The sequence below is a fragment of the Lepidochelys kempii genome, chromosome 1 (genome assembly GCF_965140265.1).
Source record: "Lepidochelys kempii isolate rLepKem1 chromosome 1, rLepKem1.hap2, whole genome shotgun sequence".
Lineage (NCBI taxonomy): Eukaryota > Metazoa > Chordata > Testudines > Cheloniidae > Lepidochelys > Lepidochelys kempii.
In genome coordinates this window covers 124,764,125-124,785,720 of record NC_133256.1, presented here as the reverse complement: position 1 = coordinate 124,785,720, position 21,596 = coordinate 124,764,125, and the positions used below count along the sequence as shown (strand labels likewise).

The 21,596-nt window shown below is 41.9% G+C and overlaps 1 protein-coding gene across 2 annotated transcripts in view; it reads left to right on the top strand.

Annotated features, from left to right (window-relative positions):
• The window catches only part of DHRSX (dehydrogenase/reductase X-linked), a 224,544-nt gene that overhangs the window by 185,352 nt on the left and 17,596 nt on the right, over positions 1-21,596 (top strand). For both annotated transcript variants that reach the window (XM_073354095.1, XM_073354104.1), the window contains one exon: positions 2,034-2,241. In XM_073354095.1, coding sequence (XP_073210196.1) covers positions 2,034-2,241 — 208 coding nt within the window. The remainder of the gene's footprint in view (positions 1-2,033; positions 2,242-21,596) is intronic.

Below are 21,596 nucleotides of genomic sequence, written 5' to 3'. Positions count from 1 at the left end.
TTAACTTGCTGACTGTTCCTGATCACTTTCCTCTCCTCTAAGTGCTTCAGAATTGATTCCTTGAGGACCTGCTCCATGATTTTTCCAGGGACTGAGGTGAGGCTGACCGGCCTGTAGTTCCCAGGATCCTCTTTCTTCCCTTTTTTAAAGATGGGCACTACATTAGCCTTTTTCCAGTCGTCCAGGACTTCCCCCGATTGCCATGAGTTTTCAAAGATAATGGCTAATGGCTCTGCAATCACATGTGCCAACTCCTTTAGCACTCTCGGATGCAACACATCTGGCCGCATGGACTTGTGCACGTCCAGCTTTTCTAAATAGAAGAAGTGAAGAAGGCTGCACCCTGTGAGTCTGATATCCCTGTCAGAGAGAACCCCCTTTTCCCCCCGGCCCTGGGATCAGGAGAACATTCTGTCTGGCAAGGGGACTCAATACTCATGGGATGCAGCATTTAGGGTTACCATACGTCTGTATTTTCCCGGACACGTCCAGGGGAAGGGGTGGATTTGGGGCAGGGCTGGGGGCAGGGGGCGCGAGCAAGTACCTCCCCAACCCCTCCCCTCCCCCCCCCCCCCGTGGAGTGTCCTCTTTTTTGAATGTTCAAATATGGTCACCCTAGTAGCGTTCCACTCTGAGGGCCCGTTGCTGCAGTGGTCAGGTGGTCTCAGGTCCCAGGACCTGGTTCCCTTCCTGTCTCTCTCCAAGAAATTCCCAGGTCCTGCAAAAGCCAAAATTCAGATGAAAACTGTAAAATCCAAATACTAGCTTTTTCAATAGCCGGGGATTTTTCCGAGAAACATCGGTAAATACTGAAAACAAAGGGACTTGGCTATTAAAGTCACTGTTGCTTCTGAAAGTTCCTGATTATTCACATTGTTGGCATCCAGCACTGCTAACTGTTAGATAGCTTCACTGGACTTATAAATCCACATGAAATGAGAGTGCTTGCTAGAGGCCTATTCTTCCACCTCAAGGCTGACTAGTCAAGTGTACAGAACATTAAAAGCCAGGTATGATATGGGAAATAAAGAGTAAACAGAATTCTGAGAAACAGTTACCATTCAGTCAGCACATACTCTTCTGTGCATAACAAAACACAGAAAATCTTCCTAGGCATTACCCTTGTCTCTGTGAAGCGCTGAGAGATTAAATGAAAGGTCTGCAGTAATTACAGAAGCAGAGTTGTCATGGAAGTGGAATTCATGGAAGTGATGTTGAAACCCCAATCTGGGGGAGTATTTTCAGTGACATACCTACTAATTTGCTTGACAGTAGCATTCTTTATTCAGACAGAATTTTAAAAAATGAAGTGAAACATGATTAATCAGCAACTACTAACTAAGAAGGTTGACTTTGAGGAATTTGAATTTGAGAACTTCCAACATCTGAATCACAGAAGGGGCACATGGGTTCTGAACATAAATGTTTTGACATAGAGTCTATCAGTTTTATGTTTACATTACATATGCCGTTTGTCATGGGCTCCATTTAAACCGTTGTTCTAACTAGTTATCTTCCAATGTTAAAGGTTTTATGACTTCTGTAGTACAACTTTTAATTAGCTTGTCACCATACTAACCATCACACACTTTTGCCTGCCTATCCACCTGTTGTATCTTGTCATAATCCTAGACTGTGATCTGGGGCAACATAATGCATCCGTGATCAGGGCCCAATAGGTGCTGCAGTTGTATAAAGAATAAATAAGTAATAGGAGGAATGAGACTGGGGCATTCTGTGGCTTGATATTTCAGCATTTCCAGGAAAAACGATACCTTTTAAATTGTTTGCAGCACGGATTCTGATCACATGTATGTTTATCTAAGATACTTTCCATAAAGCAGTCATTGAATCTAGTGAAATAGTCACCAGAACTATAACAAGCAATCTGCTTTCAAGTGATAAGGCTTTCCTGTGCCTACTTACTTGTGTTGCTGTCTACCGCATAATTTAGCAAACTGGCAATGCATGTGATATCTGTGCTATAACATTTTTCTTCTGATTATTTTCCTCTCTCCCTCTTTTCTATACAGATGTTCTTATTCACCCCATGGAGCCTATGCCCAAAGCAAACTTGCCCTTGTATTGTTTACCTATCGACTACAGCATCTCATAACTTCAGATGGGAACCATGTGACAGCTAATGTAGTAGACCCTGGAGTAGTGAACACTGAGCTCTACAAAAATGTCTGTTGGGCTACAAAAGTGGTCAAGTGGATGACAGCATGGCTATTTTTCAAGGTACATGATTATTTTAATGATTTCGGTGTCATGTTTTTGCATTGCTAGAGCTGCAGTCTGTGCAGGACTACAGAGACTTTCAGGCTTATCATTTATGTGTTTTATTTATTATGATAGTTTCAGTCCTGATAAAGTGCACAGAACAAATAAAGTCAGTCTCTGCCTCAGAGAACTTATTTAGACGATGGAGAAAGGACAAGACACAGCGTGAGATCAAGAGGAAGGCATTACTGTCTCTTTGTTTGTAGTTACACATATGAATACTCCTGGGGGAATTCTGCACCAAAAAATTAAAAATTCTGCACACAATATTTTAAAATTCTGCATATTTTATTTGTCAAAATAACACAATATAATCACTCCAGTTTCAACTATTCTTATAATTTATCAGGTATGTCAACAATACACACAACAACAAAAAAGATTCCCCCAGGAGCAGAGTGTTAAATAAACCCCTAAGACAACCCAGTTCCAGGCGGCGTTTGCTGGAGGGAGCTGCATGGGGCACCCAAAGCACAGACATCTGCACCTCTCTCCCCCCTCAGAACCCAGCCATGGGGCACCCCCAGATCCCAGACACCCACACCTCCTTCTCTTTCCCCCAGAGCCCAGCCTTAGGGAACCCCTCACCCCCCGGCCCAGACACTTACACCTCCAGAGCCTTTACGTCCCACCCTCACAGCTTCTTTACTATCCCACCATGGGACGTTGTGTGGTACGACCCTGCCCATCCCTCACCCTTTGCCCTCTCCAGTCCCCAGGAGAATGAGGATCAAGCCAGGCAGCCAGAGCTTGCAGCCTCTATCCCCCCAGTCTGTTTACTTCACTCACTGCAAGCTGGGCTCTGAAGAGTCCAGCAGCCCCAAGTGGAAGCCAGCAGCTCTGCAGCCCTAGTTATGCAGGGAAAACATGGAATTCTGTGCAAATTCTGCATTGCGCAATGGTACAGAATTCCCCCAGGAGTAATATGAATTATTTGTACACGCAAATTATCATTACACCCAAAGAAAAAAATTAGTTTAGTGTAAGCTTATGGAATGACTTGCTAACATGGAGGCCCAAATATGCAAAATGCTCTCATAAAGCACCTTCCACATCCGATCACATTCTGAGAACCAGAGGCAAGCTCTAATGGCAGTGTGTGTTCTACTTGCTTATGTGATGGTGTCCATCACACTGGACGGCACTATGCAAGCACTATGTTATGTACAGGAGAGTGGAAGGAAGAGAGAGGCAGGACAAATGCAAAACGATGTGGCTCTCTTTTGAATGCATGCTTCCAGTTGCATGTTGTCTTCTAGGCCTGATCTATGCTGGAAAAGTTGTAGCTCACGAAAGCTCATGCTCAAATAAATTGGTTAGTCTCTAAGGTGCCACAAGTACTCCTTTTCTTTTTGCGAATACAGACTAACACGGCTGTTCCTCTGAAACCTGTGTGACTAAGTTGATTTAAAATCGATCTTGTTACACTGGTGCAAACCCCTAATGAAGATGCACTTAAACCAGTTCAAATGTCACTGAAATCCATCTTTGTTAGGGGTTTGCACTGGTGTAACTACATCAATTTTAAATTGGTTTAATTACACTGGTACAAATTTTCTAATATAAACAAAAGAGCTGTGAAGAGAGAATTTTCTGCTTGTGACTCATCCCACGGCTTTGCAGGTAGGATTGGGTTAAGTGAACTAAGCCTGATTCCAATGGAAAAGTTTGTTTTCCAAATTAAAATGAACCACTTTAGATGATCTAGGAACAGATCCTCAGTCCCACAAAATAAAATAATTTAAAACTTTGATATGGAAATAGTGTTAGTTTTAATGTTTTATAAAGGGCCTGGAGTCTGAAGGAACTGCTGTAGAAACAAAATATAAACAAATAAAACCATGTTTTAGAAACACTTTATAGTGTTTTTTAAGTATAGTGTTTATTTTTTCACTTGCATACTGCTAGCAAAAATTGTAAGGGGAACACTTGTATGAAATGCAACACAACATTCTAAAAGAATTTCATTTTGCTACATTTCATGTCTTGTCTGCCATTTCTTTTCAAAGTGCCAGACTCCAGTTTTGTTGTTTGTTTCCTTCCTACCTCACTTGCTAACATTAATTTTCTTTAAGGTGTTTAAGTACAGCTCAGCGTTCCGTGCAGAGTCACAGCAAAAATTCTCTTTCTCAGAAAGGAAATAAGATATCTTATTGTTTGCAGCACTCAGTGCCACTCAGCTTTATTGTTGTGTCAAGGGACTCATTTTGGTACTATATTGACGATATTTAGAAACTAAATAGGATGTCACTAAACACATAAAGTGAGTTTGGATTTATCACAAAAGGGAATTGAGTACTTACAGCTGTAATAGTAATGCTTCCTGCAGTCCCTCATTCCCTCTTATTCCTTATAGGAAATGCCAGTCTAAAAAAAATCTGCTCCTTCTTGTATTTAGCAGTGCATTCTAACAGTAACAGCCGTGTCAGTCTGTATTGGCAAAAGGAAAAGGAGGACTTGTGGCACCTTAGAGACTAACCAATTTATTTGAGCATAAGCTTTTGTGAGCTACAGCTCACTTCATCGGATGCATACTGTGGAAAGTGTATCCGATGAAGTGAGCTGTAGCTCACGAAAGCTTATGCTCAAATAAATTGGTTAGTCTCTAAGGTGCCACAAGTCCTCCTTTTCATTCTGAGTTAGTTTCCCAGACCTGAAGAAGAGTTCTGTGTAAGATCAAAAGCTTCTCTCTTTCACCTACAGAAGTTGGTCCAATAAAAAATATTACCTCACTCACCTTGTTCCTCTAATATCCTGAGACCAACACGGATACAACTACACTATGTAAATTTGAAAAAAAAAAAAAAAAAGCAAAGCTGTCTTGTATCAATAGATGAAGGAGAGATAGTGAGTTGCTTTGAAGTGCCATACTCACAGAGTCTGAAATGAGAATCCAGCAATTGAGGGGTTGCTTTTTGAGTCAGAATGTACTTTCTTTGTTTGTAGCAATGCTGCACTTTTCCTGTAAAGCAGTGGGGGCAGAGGGAGGACAGAATAATAAAAGTTGTCTCTATGAATTTTGTCTCTCCCCCTTCATTAGCTGTCTGTACTGTACCTTACTTTACCTTCTCCTTTTTATTGCTTAATTTTTGACAACATGCTTACTTATTTGGGGCCAAATTCTGCCACTCCTTCCCACATTGAGTTGCTGCTTATTCCACATATGGTCCAATTCACTGCAGTGGGACTGTATGTACCTCCATGCAGAGAGCCAAGACAAGGGCAACATATCACTTAAGCCTTCAAAATAAATGATACGTGATAGTCTTCTGATTAGGGGTGAATTTCTCCCAGAACAGTACATGAGTAATGATGGCAGAACTGGGTCCCTTAGTTACACGCAACAAGAGTGGATATTGTTTATTTCTTTGTGGGTTTTTTCTTCCCTCCCCCAGAATTTCATTTCTGAGTTGGTAAGCGTGAGTCTGGTTTTTAGGGTTATGTGGCAACAACACATTGAACATGGGGAGGTTGTTATTAATATTAATATCGGGGTGAGCCTTTCATCCTAAAGGCTCTCAAAGCACTTTGTAAACATATACAGGAATTCCGTCATCCACTGTAACCTGACACTGATGGATGTACACCCGGCCCAAATAGCTCCCAGACAGGAATTACGGAATGGTTTTGTCCCCTCTTACATTCTCTCCTTTTGTTTGTCGCCATTTTGTTTTATTCCATTTAAGGGCCCAGAAGGTCAAATAGAAAACATCCAGCTTACTGTATTACTATCTTCACTAGCATTAAATCCACTTCTTTTACATCTATGAGCCCAAACTTCTGAAGAGACAAATATCTCCTGTGAGGTGCCAGCCACACTCAGCTCATCACCTCCCAGGAGACCCTCAGCACTTTGCAGCTACAGACCCTGACCTGCCTAAAACAGGTATTTATGTGCCTGATTTTAACTCTTAAGCAGCCAAGTTTAAAAATATGCCACTGCACATTCATTTACTTTTCTTTAAGTATTGACAACTCAAGCTGCTTACAGCATATGAAATGTTTTCTTCTGATTACTGAATAAAGCTCAGAAAAAATCTCCCTAACATTATTAAAAATTGCTCTCCAACATACTGCAGTGATGTGCACCACTGTAAAAGCATGGATCAGTGAGTATTACCAGCTCCTTTAATCTTATAAAAAATGCTAGATTAATGTCCACTCTCAGGTAGTGACTGAGGGACTGATCCTGAGAAGTGCTGATCATCTGCCGCTCTTATATTTTCTGTCAAGGTTGCCAGTCCCCACTGTAAAATTTCTTCTTTAAGTATCCTATTTCCAATACAGTTTATAGATTTTTTTCTTTTCCCCCTGCAGGAGGTTTCAATACATGGCCATTACCCATGTCACTGTGTGAGAGAAACCAAGTATTCCTTCTTTAAAATGTAAATTGATGTTCAGCCTTATGACTTGCTAGTAGACAAAGCCTGATAGAACTCTCTCTAGAGTTCAATCAGATGTTATCCCTTAAGAATCCGTAATGGATAATGGACTTCAGTTTAAAGGAACACAGCCCCAAACTGTAAAAGATAACAAATTAACAGGACAATAATTGACTAGTTAACAGGACTCTCATCAAACCCACAACTAAAATATAATCAATTCTGTGGTCAAACACAACCACTTCAGTGAAGGATACTAGCTGAAACTCAAGCAGAGAGGGTGATGCATTTTGTCCTCTCCAGAACTGCCTCTTCCCCTTTAGAATTTGAAAGTTGTTTCTAAATCCAAATTACCTAGTCTAATATAATAACTCCTTACAGAAGGAAATATTTGATTCTACCACTGTATGGAATCACTGAGGAGTCTCCATGATATCCACTTTCGAAAACAGTTCCACTGCATGGGATTTCATTGTGCTATGGTGGAAGAAAGGAACTAATTTCATTGCTTTCTGCACAGCTGTAAGATTCCCAAAACTCCGTATGGTGCATTTGGTTGGACTCAAATTCTTTGCCACTGGAGCTCTAGCTGCCTTCTCTCATGGTTCATCTGTCTCAGACCACCTGTATATTCCAAGGTATCCTGTAAGGATTAAACTGAGGAAGAGGTTGCCCCTCAGTTGATTGTCCGTCATAGATTTTTGTCCCATATAAATAAGAATTTCTGACTATTAAATCCAAAGCAAAGAAGAGGCTGAACATAAGCTTTCATGACCTGTATCGATTTGGGTTATTGAGAAAAGTGTAGTCAGGCATAGGGACTATAGCAGTCAGTCAGAGTGAGCTACCCCATTTCTTCCAAAACTTGAAATAAACTTAATTTTAGGGGTTTGTTTGTTTTCTTTGTTTTCTTCACTTGTTTCTAAATTATCGTTAAGAAATCTTACAAATGCTCAAGTGATGCTGGAAAACAAAATCCAAAAAAATTGGATTTATCTTTCATGCCATCAGAATTTTTGCACAAGACTTAGAATCACATTTGCTATTCAGAATGAGGCACTTTTTCCTTTTGGCACTCTGAATGTAGCAAATGCATTTCAGCTTCCTGCTTGAGGTGTTAGAAGACAAGCAAATCACCACATATTAATAGCAGCTGTACAGAATTAGAATAATTAAATTCTACAGCTGAAAGTAACAATATATCAGCATCAAAACCCACTCTCTAGGAGTGTCTGTCCCTACAATATCATGACTCTTTTTACCCTGAAATATGGCCTAAGGAAATCCAAGATAAATCTACATTTTTTTTGTACAATGTAAAATGGCTTCTGGTTAAAAGTTTGCAAGGATAAATGGATGAAAGTTATAAACAACTGAGGAGTGTATTGACAAAGCTTTAGTTTTTTATAAAAGAAGATTTTTATTGTTAACTTTTGTGTGGTAAAGGATAAACTCTCAAATTCATTTGATTTTTACCAATGCAAGTTTTTCAACATACCTGAAAAGATACAATTCCCATAGAAATCAATGAAGAAATGCTCTTTGTAGTGCCTTAATGGATGGGCAATAGTTGACAGGATATGGCATAGAGAACATTTAAAACATTACAGCAGGTGCCAAAGATTATTATCTCTTTGAAGAGAAGACACAACAAGTTCTTCTGATGGTGAAAACATTTTCATATTCAGAATTATAGAAGTTGGAGATGGGGAAGACTTACTCGATCATTTAGTCCACCCTCCTGCCAATGTGGGATTGTTTTCAATCACACATTTTCTAGTGAGTGTTCAGTCTAGTTCCAATCAGTGGGGCTTCTGCCAGAGTTGATGATGAAAGTGGATCTACAGCTAATGGAACAAGATCATTTGGAATGGATCAAATAGAGTTTCAACTTAGCATCTGAACTCAAAACGATCATTTAATGAAACTTACAGGCGGTAAGCATTTAGAAGAGACTACTCTAAACATTCCTTTGTTTCTCTGAAGAAGGATTGTGTAGAAATGCTGTATTGGAAATGCCAATTCAAATACAGCATTTTAGGAACATGGATAAAAGAACAGGGTTTGGGGTAAATCTGGATAAAATCTAGCCACAAACAAGACTCTATGGAACAGAGTTTTAAAAACAAATAAGGAATATCCATGGCTATTAGTAAATCTAAATGAGTGTCTATACAGCAAGTTAATTATTTTTTCCCTGAGGAATGCATCTCCTCATGCTTTCCCTTTCTGGTAGCAAGTGGCTCAAAAAACTAAGTTTTAGTTTCTTACTGCCTCTTTGTGCGCGTCTGTACACAGAGTGCCCTTCTCTGGGTCACTTTGTGAAACAGAGGATTTCCAGTTGCTGTTGTGTTACTTCCTCTCTCCATTCTCCAGATAGAAAGTGTTATCTTTTCTGTAGTATGTCTGGTCTCTGCTAGGTAGCCCCCAAAACAAAATGCAAGGCTATCCCTGACTTCAAGCCTCCTCCAGGATCATGCTTCTGCTCCACCACCAGGAGGACAGCTTAGTTTTTAGAGATCTGTGACATTATTCATTCAAACGACATTAACAATGCAATAGGTGTTGTGGCAACAATACTATAATTATATGTTCTCATAGTTGTGTGTGTCTAACGCCTTGCAATGCAGTGTGCTCTGGTAGAGAGCTACCATCTTTTTCAGGCAAGTTTCATTTCATTAAGACTTTATTAGAATGCTGTCCCAGTGGCCTAGTGGCAGTATTCATATTTTAATTTTTATTTAAAATGTTAGAAAAAGACACCTAGGACCTTGCAACGTGCCCTAACATCTTCAGTTAATTATACAATCCAATAAAATCCCAGCAACTTTAAAATAACCATTCCAACAGGAACTCAACATCATAGTACATATTCCAAAGCAGGAGTTTCCTAGCCTAACTCAGGCAGGGAAGCTGTAGATAGTGCTGGCCTCCAGCTCCAGAGGTAATAGAAGGTGTTTTACATTTTAATCCATTGGCCAAAGGGCAGAGAGTGGTTGCTACTAGGCTCTCCCATTAGGACAGCTGCCAGGACACCACCTGTGGAGAAGGAGAGCGAGCCACCCAGTATTCCTCTAATTGAAACATCCAGCCACAGAGAAGAGGGAGAGTATCAGCGAGTCTTCACTGCACCCCATCAGGAGGCACAACTGTGAGGCAGGGGAAAAAGCCATTGGCCTCTCACTAAAAAATCCTGTCATGCTACCCTGAGTGGAGGAGCAGTTCTGGGACAACATCATCAAAAGTAGGGAAGATGCAGAGGAATAGTTTGGATGGGGTGTGTGCAGATAGAAACTACATGAAGGTGTGGTGTGATCTACAGGTTTGCTGAGACAAGTAGGTGAGGTAATATCTTTCATTGGGCCAACTTCTGTTGGTGAGAGAGATAAGCCTGCCAGCTTACACAGAGCTACAGGTTTGCTAGCATTCGTTTGGGCACGACTTGCATAACTCACCTACTATGTTGCCACTTACACATAGTGGCAGCCAGGCCAAATTGATGCTGATAAAACTTATTCCATCTGCGTGTGCCACTTATTTGACAGAAAAAATATTTTTGGAATGTTTTGGAGAGTTACTGGCACCATTTCTCACCTCCCGCCCCGAGTCTCTGTGCCTGTAAAGCCTGGTGCCTTAGTTACCATGAATCCAAGTGTACAGGGCTCAAAGCATGACAGAAAAAAAACTCTATATGTAATCTAAAATAGCGTTTCTATAGATAAACAGACAAAACTCTGAATCTTTATCTCAGGCCTTCAAGGAGAAGCAGCAATTGCTGGGTTCCACTGGAAAGTAGAGAAATTCCCTTTTCCGGTGGTTCCAAGTTTCCATGTCTGGTCCTACAGCGCTAGCCATTAACCCTATCACTTTTGTTTAAATAGAAATATTGGTACAGGACTGAATCTAGTCCATTCTGGGCATGAGGCAGGTATAATTCAGGGTGGGGTGGGGGTAACTTCCACACTTGCAGAGGAAGGAGTAAACATTTAAATCTAGATAATACTTAATCCTGCCATGAGTGCAGAGGACTGGACTAGATGACCTCTCAAGGTCCCTTTCAGTTCTATGATTCTATGATTTTCAGGCCAAGTTGTTGTTTGTTTTTTTAAATAGTGGCTTTTTGAAGCTCTGTTGGGGCTTGGAATGCCAGATTCAGCTATCCTTGGACTTAATTTGTAGGTTGCTGCCGGTGAGGCAATCAAAGGTGAATATAAATAAATTGATCACAAGGAGATATTACACTGGTCATCCTTGAAAACTTATGCATAAACTATTCAGTGAATTCTTATGTATAACAAATAAATTTGTAAAAATTAGGCTCAGTTTGCACATGATTTGTGAACAGGAAAAAAGCTAAATTCACAAGAGGTGCTTTGACCAGCTTTCCCTGGAGTAAAGATAATATAAATTACTTGCACAGAAGATTTATTGCAAGCCCCAAACAAAAGCATTTACATTGTGACTATGTGAAAACAAAAAAGGCTACTAAAGTATTAAAAGATCAGATAGGTGGCTGAGTTAAATATATTGTAAGAAATGGCAAATAATAAGCCAAATTCTGTTCTCAGGTAAACTCACTGAAGCTCATGAAGTTTCACGGGTGTAATTAAGTACAAAATTTGGCCCAATATCTCTAGCTGTGTGTTCCAAGAGTACCATAATCCTGGGCATCCCATAGTTACAAGTAGTCAATACACATATTGGCAGGTGAGTGTTAGCTTGTCAGTTTATATGCATTATTACACTGTTCAAATATTTCCTTCAAAATATATCAGTGTCTGTAAGTCTTCACAGGGCACATAGTTACATTTGGCAGTCCCAGTTTTAGTGTTGGAAAGCGTAAGCTCACAAATGAGCTCCATTAACATGTTCCAGCTGTGTGGGAGGAAATGCAGGTCACGAATGACAGAGGATTTGCATGAGTCCTAAACAACATACAATAAAACCACAATGTGCTTGCACAGCTTCCCAGGGATGGAATTTACAATTGTGCTGGTTGTGGCTCTTTCAGACTGAGCTAGTTCTCTGTCACTGAATGAGATGGAGATGTCTCTCCCAGTCCAGTGTCCAGACATGCTTTTAAAAATTAAGAGTTGCCCAAAATGTTTGGGGTATTTTTGGTTTGCTGTCTTGAGCTATGGAGCTTGTAACCTTTGACCTAAAATCCTTTCTTCATTTTACTAATGGTTTAGCCAGGGGTGGTGCATATGTTTTGATACATGATATTATTCTGATTCTAATGTAACCTTATTCAATATCTTTGTCTGCTGAGCTTTTAGGAAGCATTGCTTTCCAAAACAACTCTGTGATATTACTTGCAGCATATTGTGTTCAGATGATTAAAGGCAGAAAGAGAGAGACTCTCAGTTTTGGAATTTAATCTGTTGAAAATAAGATGAGCCATTCAAAGTAAGTTTTAAAGAGTAGCTTTGCTCTGAAGAGTGGCTGTAAAGATGGCATTGTGGAATGCCATGTTTATTGTCCATATCCAGTGTATTCACTTTACAAACATGCCAGACCTGTAAACTTAGCCTGCAGTTAACTTCCCCATGTAGACAAGTCCATAGTAAAGTAAACAGTCAGGCTGATGATGCACAAAACAGAATAGAATTCAGCTCACAATCATCTTTCTTTTGACTCTTGTAGAAGCAGTGTTTACCCAGTCTGGCTCTTGGGCTTGCCACTGCCTTGGTTTCTCTAATTAAGAAAACTTTGCACTGTGGGTGTTTTCTCAGTAACTCTTCACTTTTGGGAGTCTGGTTTATTAGCGTAAAATTCAAAATAACACAAAAGTTTCACCAAACCTTCCTAGCCGGCTCCTCTCTCTACAGACTTGCACTTCCCAGGCTGTCCCCCTGGGAACTAACGTGTATGTCTCTATGCAATGCATCATGTGACCCTTTTATATATCTGTTCTACCCTGGCACCAGTGCAGCTGAGCCCCAACCCCCTTAAAGGGCCACCTCTCCCTTTGACAGCTCTACAGAGTAACAGAAGTTAAAAAGGGGAAAAATGTATTTTTGCCACTGTTGATGCTGAAAGTAAATCTGGTAAGTCAGAAGGTGGCAGTTTTATCTAATCACTTTTCTGAATAATTTTCACTGTAAATGCAGTTGCAACCATACGTTCAGTCCTCAGTCAGTTTTCATTCAGGCCGAGCCTCTTTTTCAGCTATTGTTAACGGCCTACATACTGTAAATGTGTCCTTCTCCCAGTGCTTTGGCTGTGTAACCTTTCTGAAAGGTCTGCACTGCATTAGGTCAAACATGAACTGCTGAATGGGTCATAGATTTCCAGCTTTTTAAAAAGTAATAGACTATGAAATGTGTTTATGGCAAGATGTTTAGATTTGTCATCTCTGGGTCACTCAATATACTTCCAGAAGAGGATCTAAAGGAGATGCGGGACCGTCAGTGCTCCCACACCGTACTAGCACGTGTGATGATGTAGCTGTGGTGTTCTGCTTATACTCATGCTCTCGACACTAAAATGACAAGGCATCTGAAGCATCAGAATTTAGAGGCTGGGATATAGCAGGACTGTGGCAGTCCTACAGTGGTTGCCATAAAAAGCCAGCATTTACCAGTGGAATCCTGTGCAAGTCACTTCCTATTCTAAGAACCATTCTTTGATCGTTGTCGGCAAAGGCTGACATTTTAACAGTACTTACTGCCAGCATATGTCATAAATGGGGGAATTGACAAGCACAGAGGTGTTTATTGACTTGTCATAAACCAAAATAAATAGGGGTAAGTTTTGTTTTCTTCTCTCATGCTGGAAATCCTTCTCTTTATGATCACATTGTTTTCTCTGCCATTCTTTCATTGCCTTTTTGACCAAAAAGGGGGGGAGGATGCTTATAGTAAGGCCCCAAGTAAATATTTAGGCACCTAAATAAGTACCCTGATTTTCAAACCAATCAGCTCCTCCTTTTGAAAACCTCAGCCAGATGTCCTGCTTATTGACCTATCTCTCTCTGTTGTGCTTTTCGGAATAATAGTTCTTCCTGTTGGCAATTGACAAGAAGAGCTGGTTCCCACAGTACTGATATAGAACCATAGTGGAAAGTACTGGACTATGTGAATAGAGATCTGAGTTGAGCAGCTTTCAACCAAAGTAGGAACTTTTATTGTTCATTTTCAGGTTAAAGAAAGCTGTGGACATTACATAGAACAAATTTGTATCAGTAAACTGGGATGCGTGGCAGCAATAGGTACTTTTGCCTTTTTCACTTCCTATTTGGATTACCATAATGTGCTCCTGGAGATTGGGCAGTCCTTGGAGGTTCCTTAGAAACTTCAGCTAGCGCATAATTCAGAGGCCAAGCTGTGTGGAGGGGTTGATTGCAGGTTGATTGAAATACATTAGTGCTCCCATAAGCTTCCCTGGTTTGCTGTTCGTTACCAGGTGTAGGTCAAGTGCTGATCTTGATCTTCCAAGACGTATGTAGTTTGATTTGTGGCTCCCTGAAAGATTGTAGCTCTTCTAGTACCCTGCTGTGACACTTGAGGTCAGCTCATGAACTCTGGCTAACCGTTGCTAGAGTGGACTGCCTGAGGGTTAAAGGGAGGTGTTTGTCCAGTATCCTTAACTCTAGAATCATGTCTCTCGGTGGGCTGAATAAGCCTGCATTTGTTAACCTCCAGAGCACCGAGAAAACACCATCATTATGTTCAGGCTTTTGTATGAGAGGCTGGGAGAGGTATTTTTATGTTCTTGTTTTAGTACGGTGAGTCTGCTTCATTTGAACTGATGCTTGTAACACTAAATCTTGAGTCGTTTTTATATACACACAGAGAATTGGTGATGGACACGTTTAAAAAACTGAAAAATAAATGTGCTGCTTCAGTGGTTTTTAGGGTGGTTTTTAAAAACATGATACTGTAATTTAAACAGGGCAGGGTGAGTTTATAGCCTCTCGTGGGCCCTTGGACTCCAAGTTATAGGCCTGTGGTAAACCCCTGGCTACTGATCCCTTGTGACAGGTAAGATGTATTAACAGTCCACAGAATTGCTGAGCTATATGTTTGTCCTCCGATGTAAATCCATGTCTAGATTTAAAAATGATAAATCCTTTGGATTATATTGAAAATTTGAACAGTCAAGAAATAAATGGTACACTAGACTGAGGCATAGGTCTCTTAAACGGCCCTAAATTTAGATGCAATTCACTAATCCCTCATGCACTTTTCATTGCTCTTGGCAGCATGTAGGGTTTCTCTTATATTTGTGATGGAAACATCTGTTTACGAATCATGTCACTGAGATATGCATCTTCCTTATTGGTTCTCCAAGGTATGAGATAAATAGGCACAGTTCCTCTGGCAAACATCACTGCATTGCAGACTCATTTGCACCAGGAAATTTTTGTTCATGTACATTTCTCTGCTGCGTAAAAAAAATCACTTATTTTCACATAGGGTAGCCATGAAATATCACAGTGGAATACATGTAGCTCTAGTTCTCTATTTGCCTAACTCCTGGTATCAGCTTGTATCTCTGGTTGATGGTGAATATGTATTAACAGAGCTTTGCAGGCATTTTATTACAACCATTACACAATGCCATTATCATGGAATAAGATATGAATCTAAAACTCAGCAGGCTAAGGCATTCTGCATGTTCTGGTGGTCCCTCTCAATTATCAATAGAATCATAGAATATCAGGGTTGGAAGGGACCCCAGAAGGTCATCTAGTCCAACCCCCTGCTCGAAGCAGGACCAATTCCCAGTTAAACCATCCCAGCCAGGGCTTTGTCAAGCCTGACCTTAAAAACCTCTAAGGAAGGAGATTCTACCACCTCCCTAGGTAACGCATTCCAGTGTTTCACCACCCTCTTAGTGAAAAAGTTTTTCCTAATATCCAATCTAAACCTCCCCCACTGCAACTTGAGACCATTACTCCTCGTTCTGTCTTCTGCTACCATTGAGAACAGTCTAGAGCCATCCTCTTTGGAACCCCCTTTCAGGTAGTTGAAAGCAGCTATCAAATCCCCCCTCATTCTTCTCTTCTGCAGGCTAAACAATCCCAGCTCCCTCAGCCTCTCCTCATAACTCATGTGTTCCAGACCCCTAATCATTTTTGTTGCCCTTCGCTGGACTCTCTCCAATTTATCCACATCCTTCTTGAAGTGTGGGGCCCAAAACTGGACACAGTACTCCAGATGAGGCCTCACCAATGTCGAATAGAGGGGAACGATCACGTCCCTCGATCTGCTCGCTATGCCCCTACTTATACATCCCAAAATGCCATTGGCCTTCTTGGCAACAAGGGCACACTGCTGACTCATATCCAGCTTCTCGTCCACTGTCATCCCTAGGTCCTTTTCCGCAGAACTGCTGCCTAGCCATTCGGTCCCTAGTCTGTAGCTGTGCATTGGGTTCTTCCGTCCTAAGTGCAGGACCCTGCACTTATCCTTATTGAACCTCATCAGATTTCTTTTGGCCCAATCCTCCAATTTGTCTAGGTCCTTCTGTATCCTATCCCTCCCCTCCAGCGTATCTACCACTCCTCCCAGTTTAGTATCATCGCAAATTTGCTGAGAGTGCAATCCACACCATCCTCCAGATCATTTATGAAGATATTGAACAAAACCGGCCCCAGGACCGACCCTTGGGGCACTCCACTTGATACCGGCTGCCAACTAGACATGGAGCCATTGATTACTACCCGTTGAGCCCGACAATCTAGCCAGCTTTCTACCCACCTTATAGTGCATTCATTCAGCCCATACTTCCTTAACTTGCTGACAAGAATACTGTGGGAGACCGTGTCAAAAGCTTTGCTAAAGTCAAGAAACAATACATCCACTGCTTTCCCTTCATCCACAGAACCAGTAATCTCATCATAAAAGGCGAGTAGATTAGTCAGGCATGACCTTCCCTTGGTGAATCCATGCTGGCTGTTCCTGATCACTTTCCTCTCATGCAAGTGCTTCAGGTTTGATTCTTTGAGGACCTGCTCCATGATTTTTCCGGTGACTGAGGTGAGGCTGACTGGCCTGTAGTTCCCAGGATCCTCCTTCTTCCCTTTTTTAAAGATTGGCACTACATTAGCCTTTTTCCAGTCATCCGGGACTTCCCCGGTTCGCCACGAGTTTTCAAAGATAATGGCTAATGGCTCTGCAATCACAGCCGCCAATTCCTTCAGCACTCTCGGATGCAACTCGTCCGGCCCCATGGACTTGTGCACGTCCAGCTTTTCTAAATAGTCCCTAACCACCTCTATCTCCACAGAGGGCTGGCCATCTCTTCCCCATTTTGTGATGCCCAGCGCAGCAGTCTGGGAGCTGACCTTGTTAGTGAAAACAGAGGCAAAAAAAGCATTGAGTACATTAGCTTTTTCCACATCCTCTGTCACTAGGTTGCCTCCCTCATTCAGTAAGGGGCCCACACTTTCCTTGGCTTTCTTCTTGTTGCCAACATACCTGAAGAAACCCTTCTTGTTACTCTTGACATCTCTGGCTAGCTGCAGCTCCAGGTGCAATTTGGCCCTCCTGATATCATTCCTACATGCCCAAGCAATATTTTTATACTCTTCCCTGGTCATATGTCCAACCTTCCACTTCTTGTAAGCTTCTTTTTTATGTTTAAGATCCGCTAGGATTTCACCATTAAACCAAGCTGGTCGCCTGCCATATTTACTATTCTTTCGACTCATCGGGATGGTTTGTCCCTGTAACCTGTAACCTCAACAGGGATTCCTTGAAATACAGCCAGCTCTCCTGGACTCCTTTCCCCTTCAAGTTAGTCCCCCAGGGGATCCTGGCCATCCGTTCCCTGAGGGAGTCGAAGTCTGCTTTCCTGAAGTCTAGGGTCCGTATCCTGCTGCTTACCTTTCTTCCCTGCGTCAGGATCCTGAACTCAACCAACTCATGGTCACTGCCTCCCAGATTCCCATCCACTTTTGCTTCCCCCACTAATTCTACCCGGTTTGTGAGCAGCAGGTCAAGAAAAGCGCCCCCCCTAGTTGGCTCCTCTAGCACTTGCGCCAGAAAATTGTCCCCTACGCTTTCCAAAAACTTCCTGGATTGTCTATGCACCGCTGTATTGCTCTCCCAGCAGATATCAGGAAAATTAAAGTCACCCATGAGAATCAGGGCATGCGATCTAGTAGCTTCCGTGAGCTGCCGGAAGAAAGCCTCATCTACCTCATCCCCCTGGTCCGGTGGTCTATAGCAGACTCCCACCACTACATCACTCTTGTTGCACACACTTCTAAACTTAATCCAGAGACACTCAGGTTTTTCTGCAGTTTCGTACCGGAGCTCTGAGCAGTCATACTGCTCCCTTACATACAGTGCTACTCCCCCACCTTTTCTGCCCTGCCTGGCCTTCCTGAACAGTTTATAACCATCCATGACAGTACTCCAGTCATGCGAGTTATCCCACCAAGTCTCTGTTATTCCGATCATGTCATAGTTCCTTGACATCACCAGGACCTCCAGTTCTCCCTGCTTGTTTCCAAGGCTTTGTGCATTTGTATATAAGCACTTGAGATAACCTGTTGATCGCCCCTCATTCCCAGTATGAGGCCGGAGCCCTCCCCTCACAGACATTCCTGCCTGTGCTTCCTCCCGCTTTCCCACTTACCTCAGGGCTTTGGTTCTCCTTCCCCCGGTGAACCTAGTTTAAAGCCCTCCTCACTAGGTTAGCCAGCCTGCTGGCAAAGATGCTCTTCCCTCTCTTCGTAAGATGGAGCCTGTCTCTGCCCAGCACTCCTCCTTCATGGAACACCATCCCATGGTCAAAGAATCCAAAGCCTTCTCTCCGACACCACCTGCGTAGCCATTCGTTGACTTCCACGATTCTAGGTAGTTTTCATGTTAAAGTATTACTCTTATATTCAGTTGTTTTCCATATACTGCATTTTCTCCATGAACCGAGTCATTTATATTTTTTTACCATATGCTAAACAGGAATGTGACCTGTCATTCTAATGTGGCAAATATATATATATATTAAATTTAAGTCACCTACAAAACTAAAGAATATTCCAGTATAAACGTAGTTATTGCACTGAAGACAAAGCCTTGAGAATGCTGGCAGCTTACACAATCCTTTAACTTCCACATACTATTTGTCATTGTCAGTGCAAATTATGGAGCAGAAACCTTGCAATTATCCTCCAGTTAATGTACTTTCAAATCAAAAGAAAGGGCAGATCTGTGGTACATCTGACAAGCAATCAGCTCACCTTCATTCCAAGCAACCAAAAAAAGCTCTTCAGTGGGGCTTTTTAATTATGAAACACGTCGTGCCAGGTCTGCTAACAACACTTAGAACAAGAAAGATGACTGTAACTTTTTCTTTAAGTTAAGCCAGAAGCTTGGGAGCAGACAGTGCAAGGTGCCCAGATATGTGCTTTGTGGTAGCATAGTAGCTTCCTGCCGTGCCCTTCACATTATGAATGAATTAACAAAGAACCAAAAACAAGGCATTGCAGTATTATTGATATTCTTCTCTCAGGTTTAATACCCACTAGCCTGCTACATTTGATACCATTCGGAAATAGTGAAGAAGTACAGCTTTTCTGTGTAGACAAGACCTGTGTTTGAAATGAACGTTATTGACAAACCCATGGGTATCATTTTTCATTTGATATATTTGCCTAATTATTAAAACTCAAACTCAAATTTGATTATATTGACAGAGAAGATCATAACAGTTACACCCAATTCCTGTGATTCTTTACTCATTAAAGACACATTTAATACAAACATTTGTACTTAAACATTATATTTTAAAATTTCTGAGCAGTGTTTCTGCATTGTGCTAGATCATTTATGGATTTTTACAGAGTATTCCCTGCATTTCTTTAAACTAGAAGAGCAGTCATTTTTTTAAAAGACCAAACAGGTTTTTCCCTCTATTATCTTACAGTTATATTTTTTCTTGTCAACGTTGTGACTATCAGGAAAGTATCCAGGGGAAGATTTTCAAGGGCACATGTAAAATTAAGTATCCAACTCCTGTTGCCCTCCAGTGGGAATTGGGCACCTAACTGACCTTTGTACCTTTGAAAATCTCCCCCTAAGACCAGATGTTGATACCATATTATAGTTCAGTGCAGATGTTAACAAAGAAGTTGCCTGTGCACGAGCAGATATTAACGTTCTAAATAATATAGATAAAGGCCTGATTGGCATGGTGAGTACTTGAATGGCAGACCTATAAGAAAATACCTGAAAGGCCTGATTCTCATGTTGCCTTGAACCTGGAGTCAGTTATAACTGGGAACTATGTGTGAAAAATTCTACTAATGTTGTAAGTGAACAGAGAATTCTAATTTGGAAGCTTTTTTAGTTTTATGACCGCTTTGCACTGGATTCACATAGGTGTAAATGACCACCCAAGATGGAAGGCCGTATTAGAGAATTAGGCCTGTTATACTTTAAGAAGTGTTAGTGATGATTCAGAAAGTAACAGAGCACCTACTAAGTCAGTGATAAACCTCTCTTCCAGGATACTCTTAGGGCATGGCTACACTTGCAGATGTAGAGCACTTTGAGTTAAACCCGCCTTCGGAGAGCGCAGTAGGGAAAGCGCTGCAGTCTGTCCACCTGACAGCTGCAAGCACACTGGCATGGCCACATTTGCGGCACTTGCAGCGGCATTGGGAGCGGTGCATTATGGGCAGCTATCCCACAGAGCACCTCCTCCCATTCTGACGCTGTGGCTTGTGGGAAGGGGGCGGGGCATTCTGGGTCCTGTCCCAACACCCCATGATGCATCGATTTGCATCCCAGCAATCCCTGTGCTTCCATCCACTTTTGGTGCCATCTTTCAACATTTTTTGTACTGCATGCTCTGTCTTCCCTTTTGGTTTGCGGGAATGGAGCCCGAACTGCTGAGGAGTATCCTGACAAGTCTCGCCAGCACGTCACATTTGGCAGTCGAGTTATTCCTTATGATCCAAAGTGACAGTGAGGGCTCCGACAAAGATATCGACTCGAGTAACACATATGACATGAGATTGCTTGTGGCATTCACGGTCATGCTCACCTCAGTGGAATGCCGCTTTTGGGCTAAGGAAACCAGCAATGAGTGGTGGGATCACATCGTCATGCAAGTCTGGGATGACGAGCAGTGGCTGCAGAACTTTCAGATGAGAAAAGCCACTTTCATGGGACGTGTGAGGAGCTCGCCCCCACCCTGCAGCGCAAGGACACGAGATTGAGAGCTGCCCTGACGGTGGAGAAGCGGGTGGCGTCGCAATCTGGAATTTGGCAACTCCAGACAGCTACCGATTTGTTGCTAACCAGTTTGGAGTGGGGAAGTCGACCGTTGGAATAGTGTTAATACAAGTTTGCAGGGCCATTAATCGCATCCTGCTCAGAAGAACCTGACTCTGGGTAACATGCATGACATTGTGGCTAGCTTTGCACAAATGGGTTTCCCTAACTTCAGAGGGGCGATAGATGGAACACATATTCCAATTCTGGCACCAGCCCACCTAGCCTCAGAGTACATTAATCAGAAGGGGTATTTCTCTATGGTTCTCCAGGCGCTTGTGGATTACCGTGGGCATTTCATTGACATTAATGCAGGCTGAACTGGAAAGGTGCATGACTCAGTTATATCTGTATGCTGTACCCTCCGTAACATTTGTGAAGGGAAGGATGAACGATTCACTCAGGCATGGAACTCAGAGAGTCAGCAGGGCTATTAGAGGGGCCCAGCGCAGGGCTGCAAGGATCAGGGATGCCTTAGGGGAGCAATTTAAGGCTGAAAGCCACCAGTAATGTCTGGTGCCCTGCACGGGAGTGAAGTGCAGTGGTTCCAATATTAGTAGGAATCTGTGTTTGCAAAGCTGAATTGCAGTGCCTGTTTCTTTCCTGGGCTAAGGTATCTTTTACTTTATGCAATAATAAAGAATATTTTCAAAGCCAAAAAATCCATTTATTGAAAAGAAAATTCATTTATTGAAAA